Source organism: Drosophila rhopaloa, unplaced genomic scaffold (assembly GCF_018152115.1).
Source record: "Drosophila rhopaloa isolate 14029-0021.01 unplaced genomic scaffold, ASM1815211v1 contig_155, whole genome shotgun sequence".
Taxonomy (NCBI): Eukaryota; Metazoa; Arthropoda; class Insecta; order Diptera; family Drosophilidae; genus Drosophila; species Drosophila rhopaloa.
The window spans coordinates 432152-450825 of NW_025335034.1; the positions used below are offsets into that span (position 1 = coordinate 432152).

At 36.2% G+C, this 18674-nt stretch overlaps 1 protein-coding gene and 1 non-coding gene across 7 annotated transcripts in view; both read right to left on the reverse strand.

Moving 5' to 3' along the window:
* Nucleotides 1-18674, reverse strand: part of LOC108047574 (afadin) — a 52885-nt gene that overhangs the window by 18031 nt on the left and 16180 nt on the right. For 5 of the 6 annotated variants that reach the window (XM_044457412.1, XM_044457411.1, XM_044457409.1 and 2 more), the window contains 5 exons: nucleotides 17318-17538; nucleotides 17151-17259; nucleotides 16685-16878; nucleotides 16104-16622; nucleotides 15684-15765 (listed from right to left, as the gene is read on the reverse strand). In XM_044457412.1, coding sequence (XP_044313347.1) covers nucleotides 15684-15765; nucleotides 16104-16622; nucleotides 16685-16878; nucleotides 17151-17259; nucleotides 17318-17422 — 1009 coding nt within the window. In that variant the 5' untranslated portion in view covers nucleotides 17423-17538. Of the gene's footprint in view, nucleotides 1-10920; nucleotides 11049-15683; nucleotides 15766-16103; nucleotides 16623-16684; nucleotides 16879-17150; nucleotides 17260-17317; nucleotides 17539-18674 lie in introns of those variants that run through there. The other variant, XM_017127815.2, reaches the window with a different exon arrangement.
* Nucleotides 8004-8127, reverse strand: LOC123037328. The gene has a single exon (XR_006417448.1). It is a non-coding gene; the product is annotated as a U4atac minor spliceosomal RNA (small nuclear RNA).

An 18674-nucleotide genomic window follows, 5' to 3' on the forward strand; every position in this document is an offset into this window, starting at 1 on the left:
TTGCGGCGTTGTTTGAACAGACTTATTATTAATATATGGATTACACACATGGCTTAAAGGTCCGGACTTCGTTTTTGCCTTGTTTTGTTGCCGTTGAAGAAAACTTTACCGACAACTTTCTGGGCGCTCAAAGAATAATCAACTCAAAAATGTGGGGTGCCACCAACAGAACGCAAACAAAAAGGCAGCAAAAGCTTAAGGAAAAGTAGCCAAAAACATGAACACGCTTCATATACTTTATGTCGAGAGAGCCTTGAATGGGATGACTGAATAATCTCCCTGTTTGGATTGCAACTTGTTTAGAGTTGAGCCGAGGGATAGTTTGGCGAGTCGTGTGGCTTGATAGCAAGTCAGGCGATGAAGTTGATCAGGGATTATAAAGGGGTTGACTATTATTACGGAAGCTTAATTTTTGCCTTGGAATTAATAGCATAATTTGATTTATAAAATTTGATTTATAAAATGTATAATTTGATTTTTAAATGTTAGTAATTATTATTTTATCACGTTTGTTTTAAATTTTTTAATAATCATTGTATTAATATGTAATTAGCTTTCCGGGTCAAGGATTTGAATGTTGGGCTCCTCAGGTCATTTAGCCTAATGCATCTCAATTCAGTCGCTTATTTTTTTATTCATTTTTTCCTATACTTAATCCACCTGTCTAATCTACCTCAAAAGGTTTTATTAAGATTTTCTTCAATTTGTTCAACACATGTTTACGAATTTGTATTAAATTATTAGTAGAAGGCTAAGTACTACAGCTATTTTGATTAAACATTGCAAAGTCTTCTTTCTGTTGCAGGTAGTATTCGTCCGAGCAGGACGGATCGGCTTACTATATCATATTGCTTTCATCTTTGTTATTTCTTAAAATACAATTAAATTTATTAATTTCAGCTCGTCGAAGTTTTCTTTTTTTCTAGTCTGTCTTAGGATAGCTCCTTATATTGTTTAGTTACTTTTTTCAGTGTAATTATTCTTAATTTCAAAATATATTTTGTAATTTCACCATTAAATTTTACTGTTTAAACTTGACGACATAAGTACTTAAATCAATTTTTTTTACCTGTAAATCAACATGAACAAGAAAGGAAAGCAAACTTCGGGCGGAGCCGAAGTTAATATACCCTTGCAGAATATTCTGTAAATTATATTCTCCAAAATTATTTATATGATGCATTCTTAATACTCATAAAAAAACCCAACTTCCCAACTTTAAAAACACCAAAGTTATGGCATTTCCAATCGTTCAGTTATATGGCAGCTATAAGATATAGTCGGCCGATCTTTATGAAATTTGGTAGGTCGGATTGATTGGCGAAAAATTAAACCCATAGATAATCCCAACTTTCTAACTTTACAAACACCAAAGTTATGGCATTTCCGATCAATCAGTTATTTGGCGGCTATAGGATATAGTCGCCCGATCCTTATGAAATTTGGTAGGTCAGACTGATTGGCCAAAAATAAAACCCACAGAAAATCAGAACTTCCTAACTTTAAAAACACCAAAGTTATGGCATTTCCGATCGTTCAGTTATATGACAGCTATATGATATAGTGGCCCGATACGGCTCGTTCCGACTTATATACTACTTGCAATAGAAAGACAACTTTTGGGAAAGTTTCAAGCAGATAGCTTCAAAACTGAGGGACTAGTTTGCGTAGAAACGGACGGACGGACAGACGGACAGACGGACAGACGGACGGACATGGCTAGATCGACTCTCCTGGTGATGCTGATCAAGAATATATATACTTTATAGGGTCGGAAATGTCTCCTTCACTGCGTTGCAAACTTTTGACTGAAATTATAATACCCTCTGCAAGGGTATAAAAATTTCTTTCCTAACTGGCATTGACAACTCCAAATAACCGTGTTCACCAGACCATATAATTTATGACTTAGCCGTGCAGGGCATACAATTGTAAATCAATCACTAAATGGACAAGTTCGACACTGGTAGACAGGTTTCTCGGTTGGCAATTCAAGTGGTGCCCCTCATTGGGCATGCATGTAGAAACAGGACTTTAGTTCCGCTCCCATCAACACAAATAAAAAAAGGACCCAAGTTAAAGGCAGTGCTTACAGGTCAAGGTTGAAGTTCAATCTAAGGAATTATCATTTAACGTCAATTTTTTCTTACATTTTACCTAACAACACTTTTATTGTTTTTAATAATTAATTTTAAAGTAAATAAATAAAATGAATTTATTTTACACTAGTAGAAACAAATTTTTTGAAGTGCGCTTGTGCCTTTAATTTTAGCAAGCGAACGAAAGCAAACAACATTTTGTCCTTGGCAGTTGACATTTGGGAAGCAGAAACGAGGGGCACATTGATAAAGTGCAGTGCCAAACGGATGCCAGAAAAATCATTTTAATTGTTCCTACTTGGTCAACAGCTTGGCCGGAGCAAAAGGTGGAACCACCCACTCACCACTGGCACCATTGTTGACACAAGAAAACGAGCAAATTGCAAAAGCCATCAAAGAGAGGAGGTGAGGGAATGGCCTGTGGGTGGATGGGTGGTTAGGGCTCGGACGAACGAGCCATGAAATTGATTCGGCCAACAAAGTGCCAGGATCATGTGTGAAGCCTCCAACTGTCCTTGTGTGTGGCTGTATGCACGTGCATAAGTGCGAATAAATTGGCAACAGAGCACAAAGGACGGAAAGTAAGGGGGCATTGTGCAGAGGGAAAAAACAATGCAGGGAAATTGCATAACGAGTTGAGTGACTCGGGCAGAATCCACGCCCGGATGGTTAGCCCCAGCGCCTGCCCGTTAGGTAATCCACAAAACTGTGGATCCCTGTGTGCCACGAAAAGAGGAAACTGGGGCCACCAAGCGTTGGACGCATTAATTTTTATTAGCGCAGCTTGTGCTTTAATGGCCGAAGCGATTAGAATGAAGGAAGTCGGTAGCGGGAGAGCACCATTCGAGTTGGTTAGAAAGGCATTTTGCAGACATAAATCAGAAACTTGTCCTTACTGGACTTGGGTCACACCCTCATCAGAGTAAAACCAGTCAGGAATCTAGTGAAAGGTTTCTTTAATCGCAGTTTAAGTATAGGGTTACTAAATAGGGCTAATTTTTTAAAACATTTTAAATAAATAAATGACCCATAAAAAATAAAATATTTTATATGTTTATTTATATATAATCCAAAATCCAGAAACTAAACAGTATATTTAAAATTTAAGTAAAGTTTTCTGCAGTATCACTTATAGAGTATTCAATATTCCTATCTATTTTATTACGCTGTTTTTAATTAGTCGAACAAGAAACTTTTGCTTCAAACTTGGAAGCAGAGCATGCCCGAAAGTGAATAAAGCACGCCCAAGAATTTAATTAAAAGTGTAATAATAAAAACCAAAGATATATATTTAAAAAAATAAACTTTTCAACGCTCCCTTCAACTAATGTTGGCGATGCAGAGTGGAAAAAGCGCTCTTTTGTTTGGCCTAATTGACTGAGATTGATTTTACCAGCAGTAGCAGCAGCAGCCTGAGCTCTCAAATTAGCCAAATTAGTCGTAAAACGTGGCGGCATTGACTCTGGAAACCGAAGAAACCGATGGGCCCACATCCTCGCCCAGGCACGTCCACATAGAAAACTCCAGCCACCGAACCGCACTTTCAACCACACCGTCTTTCTTTTTCCTTGCCACGAATGGGTGACAGGAGGGAGCTTTTCACGTTGTGCAAATTAAAACAATGAAAATTTAATGAGCCAAGTTTTCCTCTCATGCAAGAAGTTTTCCTCCTTTGACCAGAAACGGACGCCTGCAGTGGACAGGCGGCACGGAGCATAGTTTAATCCTCGTGTAAGCCTCAACAAACATTATATAAACTTCACTCGACTGACGGTCATTTTGCGACAAATATTATTGGAATTTGTTTCCTTCGTGCAGGAGGCTTCCAACGCATTGCTTTGCTCTGATGGGTCAATTAAAACAAAGTTTAAGATTGAACTTTGGTTGAAAAGCCTAATTATATTAACAAGTTTGTTAATTTATATCTTGTATCATTTATAAAAGTGCAGACAATAATTATTTATCAATGTAAATATCCCTTTAAATAATTTATAAAAGGCTTTTGGGTGAAAATTTTATTTTTAAGTTATCTAGTTTAATTATATAGACAAATATTGAAGTATTTTTCAAGAAAATTGCTCCACTTTTTGAATCTTTATCAACGCTACAAACAATTTCTTAACTTTCTAAGATGTCCAGGAGAAAAAGTAATTGTAATCGATGCACAAAACCAAATAATCTATTGACGTCTCCTCCTACACATTTAACTCCATATCCCCCTTCAACAATCTGTTTTCGTTTTCCACGGCAGTCACCGTTCTAGTCAAGTGCTGCCCAAGGCGGCTATCAACATTTTTGCTAGACAATTTGGCAACAGAAACAATAAAAATATAATTGCCACACTCAAGCAAAAGCGTGGTGTCTTCCCTTTTACCAAAGTCTAAGAAAGCGAGGAAGATAAAATAGGAAAGGGAAGGAGTACAAGAATGAAATCACAACGACTAGTGGGCAGGGAAAAAGAGATTGTGAAAAGTCGAGAGATGGAAATGGGGGTTACAAGTGAGAGGAACTGATATCTTGATTGGATTTTGCAGAATGTCCGTGACTGCAAGTGAGTGGTTCTCTTACTCATTGTAAATGCTTTTCTTGCAAAGGGACATTCCGAGGGTATAATCTAAGTTCTCAAACCTCTTGTTATTATAAATGACTTTTGTTTTGTATTACCGACGCTACTCTTTTAATGTGTAGTTCAATCTTTAAATATATTTAAAATGAAAAAAATTATCAGATTGATTGGTATAAATTCCAATAATAGTTGGAGATTTAAGCTACTTGAAAATCGCTTGAAAAGTAAAATAATAAATAATTTTACACTGCTGAACCTTAAATTATTACTGTTTTTAAAGGGTAAACAAGAATCGAGTTGTCCCTTTGCCCCTTTGACATTAACTGCTTTTTCGGCTTTATACGCTACGATAAATTGGATGTCCTGTGCGCCATTGATGACGACAGACAAGACAGGACAATGTGTCCTTTTGTGCCGTGCAGCCGCGTCCTTTTCCCGACCATTGAAATTAATTCCCACAATGACCAACACACACATCGGACCGCGGGGAAAAAAGCGTTTAGCTTTTGTAAATAACTCCTGAAATTTATCGATTTTTGTCTGTTTGTTTTGGCCGGGTCCTCAGGACCTGAGCAACCGCTATGGAGCCCGACATTTTTTCTTTTAGAAATGCATATATTTTTTATTAAACCTTCACAGGTTCCTAAAAAAAATTAAATTTTTTCATGGCTTGTGAATAGCTTTTGGCCTGGATCATCCTTAGCCCTTATAAAAAGGACTGAACGAAAAAGCCAGCTACGTGTGAAAATTCAATTTGCGCGCTTGGTAATGCGGCACAAAGTATAAATTGAAATCAAAGAACGGCAGACAGCGAAAAAAACGAAATTAAATGAATTGCCACCAAATTGAAAGGAGAGAGCTCACACGCACACACAACACGACACTTCGGATTAACCGCAAACACGACGCGAAACGGAAAATAATCGGAAAAAAGCACAGATTAAATTAATTTTTCTCAATAATATTTTTTTTAACAAACTAACCGTATGGGCACGGCGGATGTAGGGCCTGGGTGGGAGCTGCCAGGCGCCGGGCGCCCACAACAATGCGTTGACAGCGCGCAAGGATAACTGAGAGCACACTGAGCGTATGAGCAATGCCGCAAAGGCAAAGTCCTTCGCTGACTAGCTCACTGTCGGACTGGGTGCGTGAATGAATGAATAAGACACGAAAAAATCCAGTAAGAACGCCAAAGCTTTTCGACTCAGAAATACCCCTTGATTTTACATAGATTTCGTGAAGTTTAAACAAAATTGACAAAGACAAGATCTTAAAAACAGTTACTTTTAAATATGAAATAGTAAGTTTTAAAATTTTTAGAAAAAAAAATTATGATCAATAAAAATTAATTGTAAACGTTAAATACCCCAAGAAAAAAAAAATGTTTTTGTGCAGTTCAACTCAAAATGACATTATTCCTATTGTTTTATTCTTTTACTGGGGGAATTAAAATTATTTTTTAGGAAATACATAAAAACTCATATGAGTCCTTTATATCCTTTTTCTACGAGGTACAACTACAAACACACACCCTAAAGCGCCCATAAAGCAAGCAGAGTAAATTATGACTGTGTGTGTGAGTGAGTGGTGTATAAAACAACATTTAGTTTACAATGTTTTCAACGGGTGTGCGATGTATGTGTGCCTGTGAGTGGGTGAGTAAGTGTTTGAGCTTGGCGCTTGGTATTGGTATGTGCCCAAGTGCGTTTTGCTCTTTGGTCCTTTGCATGACACACCAACACCAACACCAGCACGGCAGCAGTGGACGTAGTAGCAGAAGCAACTTTGCCATACAGGATACAAAATGAGGAAGGAACCTTTGGATTTCCATCCAGCAGCGAATTGCGGCCAGACCAACCAAATGGATACACTGGAGCTCTGAAGAGCCGGACTGAAAAACCGGACAAGGTCGAGGTTCGCGGTCCGATTCAGTTGGGTGCGATAAGCTGATTTGAATGGCGAAGCTCAAGAGCTTTGTGCGAATGCACTGAGTCATCCAAAATGTATTTAAATTTAAATACAATTTAGCACAGGCAGTGGTGCGGTGCTCTTTTGGTTAATGGAATTGTAACAATAATAAAAGTACAATAAATTCTCGAAAAAATGTCCAGGTTCAATGGTACTCAATAATAGATACAATTAATTTAAAGTAATTTGTAATACGAAATAAATACAAGAACAACGATTATCCCTTAAAATAAATTATAAAATTAGTTTTAATATTCTGTAAAAATGATTAAAGTGAACTAAAACTTTTAAGATTTTTAAAATGTTTGTATTTATTTTTTTTTTAGTACTTTTGCGTTTTAAAAGGCAATTTAATTTTTTTTTTCAATATTAAACAAAATAATACTAAAATAGTCAGCAATGTTCCCATCTTCAAAATACCTATCGAATTACAAAAGCAAAACAGAAATAATGGGCTTTTAGCGAGTAAACCACAAACGCCTGTCAATCATTTCCCTCTCAGTTCCACTTTTATTTCCATACGCATTACCACACAAATCCACTCCATCAATCGGGGCCCCAACATCATCTCTCTCGCCGCTTTCTTCTTATTGAGGCAATCAATATGCCCAACCGACTCACACCAGGAACAAAAAAAAACAAGTATAAGACAAAGGATATATGTGTGCCTGTGAGCACATAAAAACATAAGATATTCTTGAAGCTACTTTTCAGCTAACGAGCATCGCGCAGTCAACGTCTTTATTGTTGCCCAACTTACGACTTCTTTGCCTTTACTTTCCATGGCTTTGAGGTTAACTTGAGTTCATTTTTACTTTAAATGCATGCTTGCCAGGAAAATGGGGAATAACTGCACTTCTCGTCCTTAAATCCGAAATGCAACTTTAAGCTTAAAACTTTAACCAAAGCAATATTTTTGAAAATTATAAAGAGTTTACGACTATTCATTAAATATGACTTTAATGTATGTCTAAATCATAATAGCATTATTAAAAAACGGCATTAAATTATTGTTGGCTGAAATACTTATTTTTTTAGTTTTTTCAGTTAATTTTGTGTTGTTTGATATAAGTTAAATTAAAAATGAAATTAGCTAATATTTTTTTATGATTTTTGTAATACCGATATCTTACATTTTTGGACTATCAGGAAAGATATGAAGGTTTTTTTTAATGGTTAATTAGTTCAAACATTTAATTATTTAATTGCTTCAAATGTAAATTGGTAATAACTAAATAATTTTGAATTTAAGCCGTAAAACGAGATTGCTTTATATCTAAATAATCTAGTTCTCGAATTCTCCTTAACGGACAATGTTTTCTAGTTTTCTTATATATTTAATATGCGGCTCCCTATAAAGTAAGGAAGCCTGTTCCAAAAATTCCGAACTACAATCGCGAACGATCGTCGAGCGGGGGTAATATCATTGGTGTCAGCAGCAATGTCCTCACTATACGTTCATTGAACATTTTTGCTCCCCAAGACAAGGAAGACTGAGTGACGGAATCTACACTCACCTCATGCAAAAATGGCTAGTACCAGTTGGGAATTACATGCGCACCTAGAGCAAAAACTCAGCAATGCAAATGTCTAACGATCGCGAATATGAATTGCAAGGGATTGCGGGATAATAACAGGTTTCCTGAGGTTTCAGGTTTTTGGCATATATGGGGTAAAATGAGGTGCAACCCTTATCGCTGTGAGATTTATGACAGCGATTAGTTAAGGAATTCACATACTCCTAAATCAGTTATGATGGCATGCAGGCGACTAGCAGGGAACGTGGCCGGGCACACTCAAATTAATATTATTAATTTCCGTTTTGGCATCGTTTTGGGATCCTAATCCGCTCTGACTCATAAATAAATAGGCAATTTCCTTTTAGTGAGAAACCGCCGAGAAACGGCCAAAGTAAAATCTCGACTCTGAATAATTCAATTGGAGAATGGAATGCGAAATACATATTTATCCTGGCAAGGAGCCAACATTTCTCTCTTTAAGGGCTGTGACATGTGTCTCTGCTCCTGACTGCTGCCTTTGTCTCTGGTATTCGAGGGTCTTGGGAGCTCACTAGCATTTTCCGTTCACATTGTGACAATTTCGTTTAGTCATCTTTGGAACTGACTGACTGACTAACTGCCAACATGTGGGCAAACGGCAAACGGCAGGCGGAAAGTGAAAAGTATGGCGAAGCAATTGAGGGGCGGCATCATGTAAATGATGAAGATTACTGCTTCAGGCTGTCGATTTCTGTTGTTGATTGATTCTGTCGGCTACGCTTAAACTATGAGTAAAATTGAAAACGTCAACAGATATATGTGAAATCAATCTGGGTATGGAGACGAGAATTATTTATTGAAGATAGCTTTTTATTCCTGCCAGAAATATTATAAATCTAAATCAATCAAATTTAAAAGCCATATTTAAGTAACTTTAAAAATATCGCTGTACTTTATTTATACTTTCACACAAGAATTAAAGACAAATATATAGAAATTCCCTTATGAAATTTAGTTTCCAGTTTGATAAAAAAAAAGCCGGAAAAGCAATAAAACAAAATACGAACAAATTTTTAACCCAATTTCCAGTGACGTTTCCCCAAAGTCTAAACGCATTTCAGCCCATCCGCCCGAGTGGGAGGGAAAGGACAACAACCAGGACCAGATGACCTTCTGGCTCGCAGTATCTGGCGGCGTTCGCTTCAAAAATAAACTGCACTTCTCAAGCTTCGGTCCAAAACGTAGAGCATGTGGCGTGAAATAAAGTCGACAGCTCCCTAGTTGCCAGAAAGGTTCAGGCAGCAAATTATGCTCTGCATTTTGCAAACTTTATGAGGCAGCTTTAGAGAAAGATGGAGAAATAGGGGGGAAATATAGTGGGTGGCCGTGACAGCGGGCGGGGAACAATTATTTATGAGCAGCCACGGACCAAAGTCTACGAAGAAGCCTTTTTGAGCTTCATTAGGTTTGACCTTTTCTAACCGAGATTGTTTTACTGCGTCCTTTCCCAAATGATTATTGTTGCTGTCGACATTTCTTTTATTGGAAAAACAAATGTAGCGTTAATTTTGTGCCGAATGAAAAGGAAATGTCATCAGTACAATCGGAGTATGGTCAATGTCCTGCTTTGTCCCCATGAATAAAATATGCATTCGCACGAAAATTTCAATCCATTTGGCTGTAATAGAGACATTAGATATTCCAGAAATTAATAATCGGTTGGGTGATATCTCGTACATGTCGTTATGAGAACTCATTTAGGCTAGAAGTTCCCTCTTGTACTTCCCCAATTTAGTGACGTCAATAATACTGCAGAAAACAAAAACAAATTTATTTACGAAACCTGTAAAATATTAACTCAATTCTAAAAATGATGTTTATCAAAATAATTTTCTCGAATCGTAAACACGTTGAATTACATATTTGAACGTCTAGGGAATTGATTTACATGTAAATCAGACGTTTCGGTTAGAGGTAAAATTATTTATTTGCTATTGCTAACATTTGAATTGTAATAATCATATTGAAGTTGCCTATAGAATTGTGACCCGATGGATAGATCAAATTAAAGTTTATGCCTGGTTAAGGATTTAATTGAATTAATTGAGGAATATCCAGTTCATTTCAGCGTTTATTTAGCGAAAGCTTGAATTTGTGTAATGTTTAAGACATTACTAATGAACATGTTGTTTCGTGTTATTAAACTGTATAATTTTAATAAAATTTCGGTTCTTTTTAAATTGGAATACTACTTTATTAATATATAAGAAATAGATAAGAAAAACGAAATCACTTTAACGGTTATAAACATATACGCATTCAAATAGACAAATACATTTATATGCTCCAAGTGTATAATTATGGAATAATTACAAATAGGAAAATATAAGTTTAATGGATATCGTGCTTTATTTTATTTTTTTACTTGGTACAATTTTTTAAAACATCATTGTTATCGGATTTAAGCTTTAAATGCCAAACACAGTCAATCAGACAATGAAAATGCATGCTTTCTGAGAGCCGAAAAATTGCCAGCTTAATTTACACGACCAAAATCCAGAGACCGCAACCGCTTAATAACTCACAATGACCAAACACGAAAATCGAAAAAGTTGTGACAAAAGTATTTAGAAAATGCTGCCGAAAAAAGTTCAAGGAAAACTTCTGGCAACGGATTCCATAGCACACTTTTCGGGGCACTCAGAGGCTACTCGACTGGCTTACCAACGCTTATTAACGGTGGGGTAAAAATATAAATTAATAGGTGGACACCGCTGGAAAAACTCACGTCTTATGCCCCAATCCATCATTTTGTAGTCTTTTTCCGGACTTTTCTTGGTTGACGATTCTACTATTAAGTGGATGACATAGACTCCTCCTCCACAACAGACGAAAATCACTTTGCTGGTACACAGCAGATTCAATTGAACGGCTTCTAATTTTGACAATTTTCTGTATGCATGGTGGGCGGTGGAGGAGGAGGCGCGACAGCACCCAACGATGGGCGCCCAGCCTTCATCCTTCCATCGTTTTATCTTCAGGAAAAACTGTTGCCGCCGTCGCTGTTTGCCGGTGAACTTTTCTCGCCTGCCTCAAATACAACTGCGATGTATCGCGGTTTTCCCGAAAGCGCCGCGTCGTGCTTTTCCGAGCAGCATTACTTCATGACTGAACCTGACACTGAATGTGAACCTAATGCCTCCGCTGTTGCCCCAAACACAATGCGGAAAATACGGAATTCGGCTTTTCGTCGGAAAACTCTGTCGGCCATCGGCATCGCATACGGTTTGAGTGTGTCCAGAGAGAATAAAAGATATGATGAACAGAAAACGACCAACTTTTTTTTAATATTCGAAATATATAACGGTGCATTATATTATGATCCATATCGGTTTCAAGCTAGTATAAATATTACAATTTTCCGAAAAATTCCATCTAAATAAAGAAATGTTTGACTAAGTTTAATTTCTTCAGCAAAACGGATATAGTTCTTTGAATAACATGGCAAAAAGTGTATCCTTAAGTACAATGAAGTTTGTTGGATATAAATTTGTACTTTTATAATATTTTTTTACTTTTTCTTCTTGAATTGGTTTTTAAGTGTACGTTTATCTGTGTGAGTCGTACGGAGAAGTGTGAAGTGTACGGCGTAGATAACAGACAATGGGGATGTGTGTTTGTGGGGAATCCCCCATCACGCCCCACCTTCCTCTCTTGACTCACCACCTTTAGCACTTGAACCGGCGGTACATCGACATTGCTAAGGACACTGACAACGCTCGCAAAAACAACAATAACATGGATCAACAACAGAAGCGACCACGGGTAACCACAGTCAAACTTATTTAACCGTAACTCATCTTTGGTGTATAAAAAAAAATATTAAAAAAAAATTGTAATTGTAATTGTAATTTATAGGTAATATAAAATTACAATAAATAATAGACTTAAATACTATTGTAATAACCGTCTCATAAATTTACAAAAAATTATTAGCAGTGAAATTATTATTTATAATAAGCATATCTGACTGATTTTCGAGTTTGGTCAAAAAGAATGAATTGGTTTGTCCTATAGCATTATTTGCTTTTTTTCAAATATAGTTTCACGATCATAAATGTATTACAACAGGGGACATTATACTAAAAAAAAATTAAAAATGTATATATTCATAGAATTATAATTGTTTTTAAAATGCGTTGTGTTTCACTGTACTTCACATTTTTAAAGAAAGCACATTCGCTTTTCTTATTGGTAAACGTTCAAGTGACCAAGAGTGCGAGATTGCGGGAAATAGTCGGGTCGCTATTCCTGTTGCTGACCCACCAGGTGGGCGACGATGCGGCCGCAAAAGGTACGCCCATTATCCTTGACAGGACGAACGCTCCGAAGAGAAATTGACGCACGCCAGAGACACCAAAACAAATCGAAAAGGGTGGAATGGGTTAAGTCACTCTGCGTGGAACTCCCCACAGACACGCAACGAAACAGTTTGAAGTTTATATCCTACAACCCGAAAGTGAGCAATACAAATTTGATAAACACAAACATTCGCATTAAAAAAGACCAAAGAGACAAAAATGTCAAAATTCTTTGAATAATTTTATTATATGTTTTTAAGATGCTCAAAAACATGTATAAATAAAAATATGTGCTAAGTTATAATAAATCTAAAATTTGGTCAACTTTTTTGAAATAGCGATGACCATATTTAAATTGATTATATTACCTTTGATAAAAATTTCAACTAAAAATATTAAGTACCTAGTAACGGGATAACTTTTTTGCTGCATTTATATTTATTACCCATTGTGCAACAGAAACCCAGACAAACCAAAAAGGAAATTAAATGAAAAGCGAAGCCCAAATCGACGTAAGCCAAGCACAAAGGATACCCAAGAGCGAATGAGACAGAATAATACTAGAGAGAGAGTCGTGAAGTTGCTCTCTTTCTGCTATAAATATTGAATATATATTAAGAGAAAAACGTATTACCCGAAAAGAGAAAACCCAACGTCAACAAGCAATTTAACATTTATCTGATAAAAAAACGAAAATAAACAATTTCAGACAAGTGCAAATCTTTCAGCATGATAGTGAAGAAAATTCAGAAGAATGAAGGTTTGTGCATTCAGTTTTATCGTTGGTTGTGTTTTCCTTATCTTAAAAAACAATGTAGTACCTAAAAAGTGCATTAGAAAACATCTCTATTTATAGATAAGATCTAAAAAATTACTCTATCCTTATTGCCTTGACAAAATATTTTGACCCAAATTGATTTCTAAATAATACGATAAGCCATGATGAACAATTCACCTGCTTTTTAAGTAAACATTCGCTTCGGTACACTGACACACAAAAGTAGGCAAGAAGAAAAAACAGAAAGACAATTAGCAATATACGCGCGGACCTCGCACTATGGGAAAACTTACTACTTTTTTGTGGCATTTAATAAAAAATTAAAAACAAAGCAAAGTTAATTGGTTTTGTTTTTTGAAAGTCATTAAGAAACACATGCCTGGATCCATTCTTATTAACAGAAATTGTAGTTTTGCGTTTTTTCCAATAAACCAAAAAGCTAACTCTTTTTTTCAACACTCGTTTTTAATTTTAGGGGAAAAATTGAATATTTTACTATGTATATTAAAAAAATAAAAAGTGCGCCTAATACTATACGCATTTTGACAAAAACGAAATACTCTACAAAATTAAAATAGAAGAATAGAATAGAATTGAAGATACTTTGCAGCTCTTTTATTTAGATATAACTTTTATAAAATTAAGGAGTAATGCAAGGTAAATAAATAATTCAATAAAAAAAACCCTTTTTTTCGAAAAATGTATGAAAACACTATGTATTAAAACACTCTTATTTTAACGAGTTTTAAAATATTAGTTTTGACCAAAAGAAGTGCATATTTTTCCCATGGTGTGAGACAACAATGTAAGTAAAGTGCGGTCGCAATTTACATTTTACACCTTTAGAATGGCTCAGGGGACTTTAAGAAGAGGAAGCGTTGCCAGTGTCATTATTATGAGAGGTTCGGGTCGGGTCAAATTGTGGGTCGTCGCTATGCTGAGAAAAATGATTACTGGACTTCTTCTGTCGGTTTCAGTTATATTTTCAATGATTTTAGATTAATATTATTAAGTTTTATCATAATTTTTGTGAAATTATTACTGCTATAAATAATATGTAATGGCTATAAGAAATGCCTATCTTTTTATTTTCTCTATTTAGAGTATTTATGTGTACATTTCTTCGTCTTTCCAATATTAAATCTTGATCACCGAGAATCTTTATTGACGCGAATTCTTTAAAGCGAGTATTTTATATCGTAACGACGTATGTATTTATAGTACCAGCTCGTAAAATATTTGAGTTGAAAGTGACTTTTGTTGATACATATATTTGAACGTGTTATTTCAATCTTGAGTAAATATACCCGCAAAAAAAAAAAACTCGCTTCTTCCCCAAATATTCAATATTCTTTATGCTTTCTATTCTTTGAAGTACTTTGCCTTATGTTTTCCTTCTTACATAAAATGAACAATTTCACTAAAAAGAAAATAATTAGTAATTTTTATGACTTTGTCACAGACAAAATCTGACTTGAGCTAACACATAACTCAAATTCTAAAAGTTTGACTACCAAAAATCAAAACAAATTAAAATGGAATCATTTGGATTAAACTTCTAGATATTTATTCATGAATTTTATTTGTGGAAGCTAACACACAACTGCAGGTAAATGTTCTAAAACACATATCCACCCCTTTAGTCCTTTGATGATTGTCATTGCTAAAAGGGTTTATGAATATGCTAAGAATTTGGGTCTAGGATTGTGAACAAGCATTTAACTTCAAAGAATGTAGAAAATGAAATAGCAAAGTAACGGCAAATGCACACTTTGGCAAGAAATTGTTAGAGGCACGGCAGACGGATAAATAAAAAAAAAAACATTTTTTTGGCCGATATTTTTTAAATCAAAAAATGTAAACAAGTTGAATCAGCAACTTACGTAATTTGTCATAAAAATCGTCTTTCATGTTTAGTGGACTTAAATTTTTTTTTTTGCTCAAGCTTCTTAATTCAGGTCACGTATTTATGTACTTCAGTTGCAAAACATTTAGATTAGTTTAATTAAAGTTTAATGCCCGTTTTTCGAGCTTATTGTAAGTTGGAATCCTTCTGTGTAAATTCAAATAATAATTTAAATCACTTTCAAAAGAAAAAAAACCGCAGCCGTAAAAATTCCGTCACGACGATAAGAAATGCTAAATGACTACTGAGCCAAGTCGATACTCCTGCGAAAATATGAAATAACTAAATAGCAACAGTCGACATGTTTTGTTGTTGTTCTTGCCCTTCTTGTTGCTGTCAGTGAGTCTGATGTTGAGTGAGTGAGCGAGCATAATTATTGATAAAACAAAACTAATATAAGCCTGCTAAGAACATTGCGGGAATATTTATGAATGAAGTGGCAATCCCCCCACAAAGGAAAATTGATTTAAAATGGTTGGAAATCAGGCAATATACAAAGCACTCACCTCGCGACGTTGGATGGTTCATGAGTATCGATAGCGGGCACTCGTCATCGTCAAGTATATATTCAGTTCCATCGCTGTTGACCTACATTTGGTATAGAGTAGTATTAGAATGCGTTATGAGTATGCAGAAGATATAGAGCTTTTTAGAGGTATCAATTATGGATCTTATCAAATTCGTTTATCCTTTACTAACTGACTGTATACACCCAAGAAATAAACGTATATTGGAAGGATAAAAGTAAATTTAGGAAAATCTTGTATGGATAAAAATAATAAATAAGATACAACAATGTTACGGTACAAAATCAAATCAAAATTATTTATAAATGTAAATGGAAAAATAAATTGGTAAAGGTAAACTTGAGCTACAACTATAAATCGCTCCACATCAATCCCTTTTACTTATTTTACTCATCACACCTGAACCAGGCAATAATGCAGGGGATCGGCCTTCTCCAGTCCGTATTTTGTGAGCATTTCTCGGACAACCGCCTGCGCACAGTCGCGAATTGAGAGCAGCAGCGTCTTGTAGGGCACATCTTGGCACAGGCTCTCGCCGTAAATCTTTAGCGTTCCACCGGTATCCGGACCACCATCCCTAGAACGAAACTGTTGCAGCTTCTTCTCGAGCTTCTGTTGACGCCGACGACGCATCACGGCCTCCGGGTTTGAGATCGATCGTGTGAACGAAGTTTCCGGAAGTTCCGTGTACAGTTTTCCGGCCACGGCATCGCTGCCATCACCGCCGCTTCCTCCAGCATTGCCATTCATGTGAGCTGATCCCGAGGATCCACCAATACCATTGCCCAACCCCAAATGACTGCCATTGGAGGTGGGCGGATCGGAGCTAAGCTTGGCCATCTTCTCCTTTTTCTTCTGCTCCTTTTTCTCGCGCTTCGAGAGTTTTCGCTTGAAGTTAAGATCTGTTTGTTCGATGGGCTACAGATAGTAGTCAAAAGGTTAGTTTTGATTGGATCAGTTGCTAAGCGATAAGTACTCACAGTGGTCTTCTGGTCTATATTCTTAAGCAGGAATCGACCCTCGCGATCGTCGATGTGCCAATTGAGCTGCACCAGCAGCGGCTTCTCGTCGGCATTCAGTCTGCGCTCCTCACCATTGGCATGTACTTCGTAAAGGGCGTAATTGGGCACGGATAGCATCCGCATATCGGGACGGAATTTCTCAATGAGTGTGTCTAAGGGAGATATGTGAATGAGTTCAGTTTTTAATTTACAAAATTTAGAATTGATTTTTTAAGGTTAATAAGAATGTGTAAGTTATTTTGACAGAACGCGCGAAAATAAAAAAGAAAACTTAAAGACCAAATAGGTCCAGACGTTTTCGAGTTAAAAGGTATTTGTTTATTTACATTTTATTGATTTATTTATGAATATGTTCATTACAATTTGTAGAGATACTCTTTAAAAAGAATGCGAATGCTACTACCAATTTTTATCATAACTTTACCTATGACATCTGTGACGGTGGCATCGGAAGCCACGCGAATGCATTTGGTGGCCACTTTCTGGCCAGCATCTTGGAAGTAGAAGCGCATAACGCCATGGAAGAGCAGGTTCTGCGGTTAAAGTTATTACATTTTAATGAGTTCTTTATTTATTGACCAGCTGACTTACCTCGTCTGGCTCGGAGAGCGCAAACAAATCCAATCGATTGGCATTCCATTGCTGTATCACTGAACGAACTGCCTCGCGATCCAACATCTTCTTATCATGTGACATACTGTACAGGTTTTATTCGGGGTGGGGAAATTCTCGTCTCAGTTCTGGAAAAATTGGTCGTGTTGTGACTCCAGTGCGACGTCGTTTATGTTTTGTTTTGTTGGGGCTTTGACTGTCTGTAAACAACAAAGCGTACATTTTTGATAAAATTAGATTCTGGGTTTACAACTTCCATGAAAGCATCGTAAACGTAGGCGGAATTCGAAGCGAAAACTAAAAAGTTGGTGCAGATGTGGCGATCATTAAATTTTCGTTGCCAAATGTAAACACCGATGGATCAAAAACGGAGGAAAACTACTATTAAATATACGTCTTTGCACCTATAAAGTCTGATGTGGAAATCAAAATAAAATAAATCATGAATGACTGAACTTCGAGCTACATTTTATAAACAGGCAGTTTTACAACATTTGTTTTTACAACATATGGTTGAATATAATTGTTTCTGCTTTCATTAAATATTTAGAATAATAGATTGATTTTTAAAGTTTTATAATTGAACGAATGTTCGTTTTAAATCTAAATATATATTCTCCTTTTAATGTAAAATAGTACTAAATAATCTCTTATAAAAAATTATCATTAGCTTTCTCATGCGTTCTCGCAACATTCAGGGGTAATAAATGAAAAAGACCTTCTTGATTTATGATCGGTTGGGTTAACATTTCCGGAGAGTGGGCAATGATGGGTTTTCCTGGCACATGTCATCTACCACAAAAGTATATGACAATCAGCCGGCTCCTCTACAAGCCAATTAAAAGTTCCCTTACATGATCATATCTAACCAGAAATTCCCACACCAACTCTCTGCGCTCAGCGACCCTAAACAAATAACTTCATCAAAGCAGAAAATTTCAGTGCATTTGTACAAATAACCTCAAGACGTTATTTAGGGCGTGTTTCTCTGTTCGTTTGTGACTGGTGGAAGAAAACCTTCAGAGTTCAGCAAAGTTATTTCGAAGTGAAGTGATGTCAAAGAGCGGAACTATGCCTGAACTAAACTATTCCAACCCTCCTTTCCTCTTGGAGTTCTTTAAACTTTTTCACTTGTATCTGTTGGCATTATTTTTCCCCCGAGTTCTGTTGGTTGTTCTGTTTTTTGTTCCGTCTTATATAGGCAGTTTAATAACCGTCAGCGGTTCTGCTTGGGGGAACACGTCGTTGTGCACAGAAACTAGTCGATTTACAGACCAGTCGTTCTATAAGGAGGGTTCGAGGTGGAGGGGATGTGATGGTAACCGTTTATGCAAAG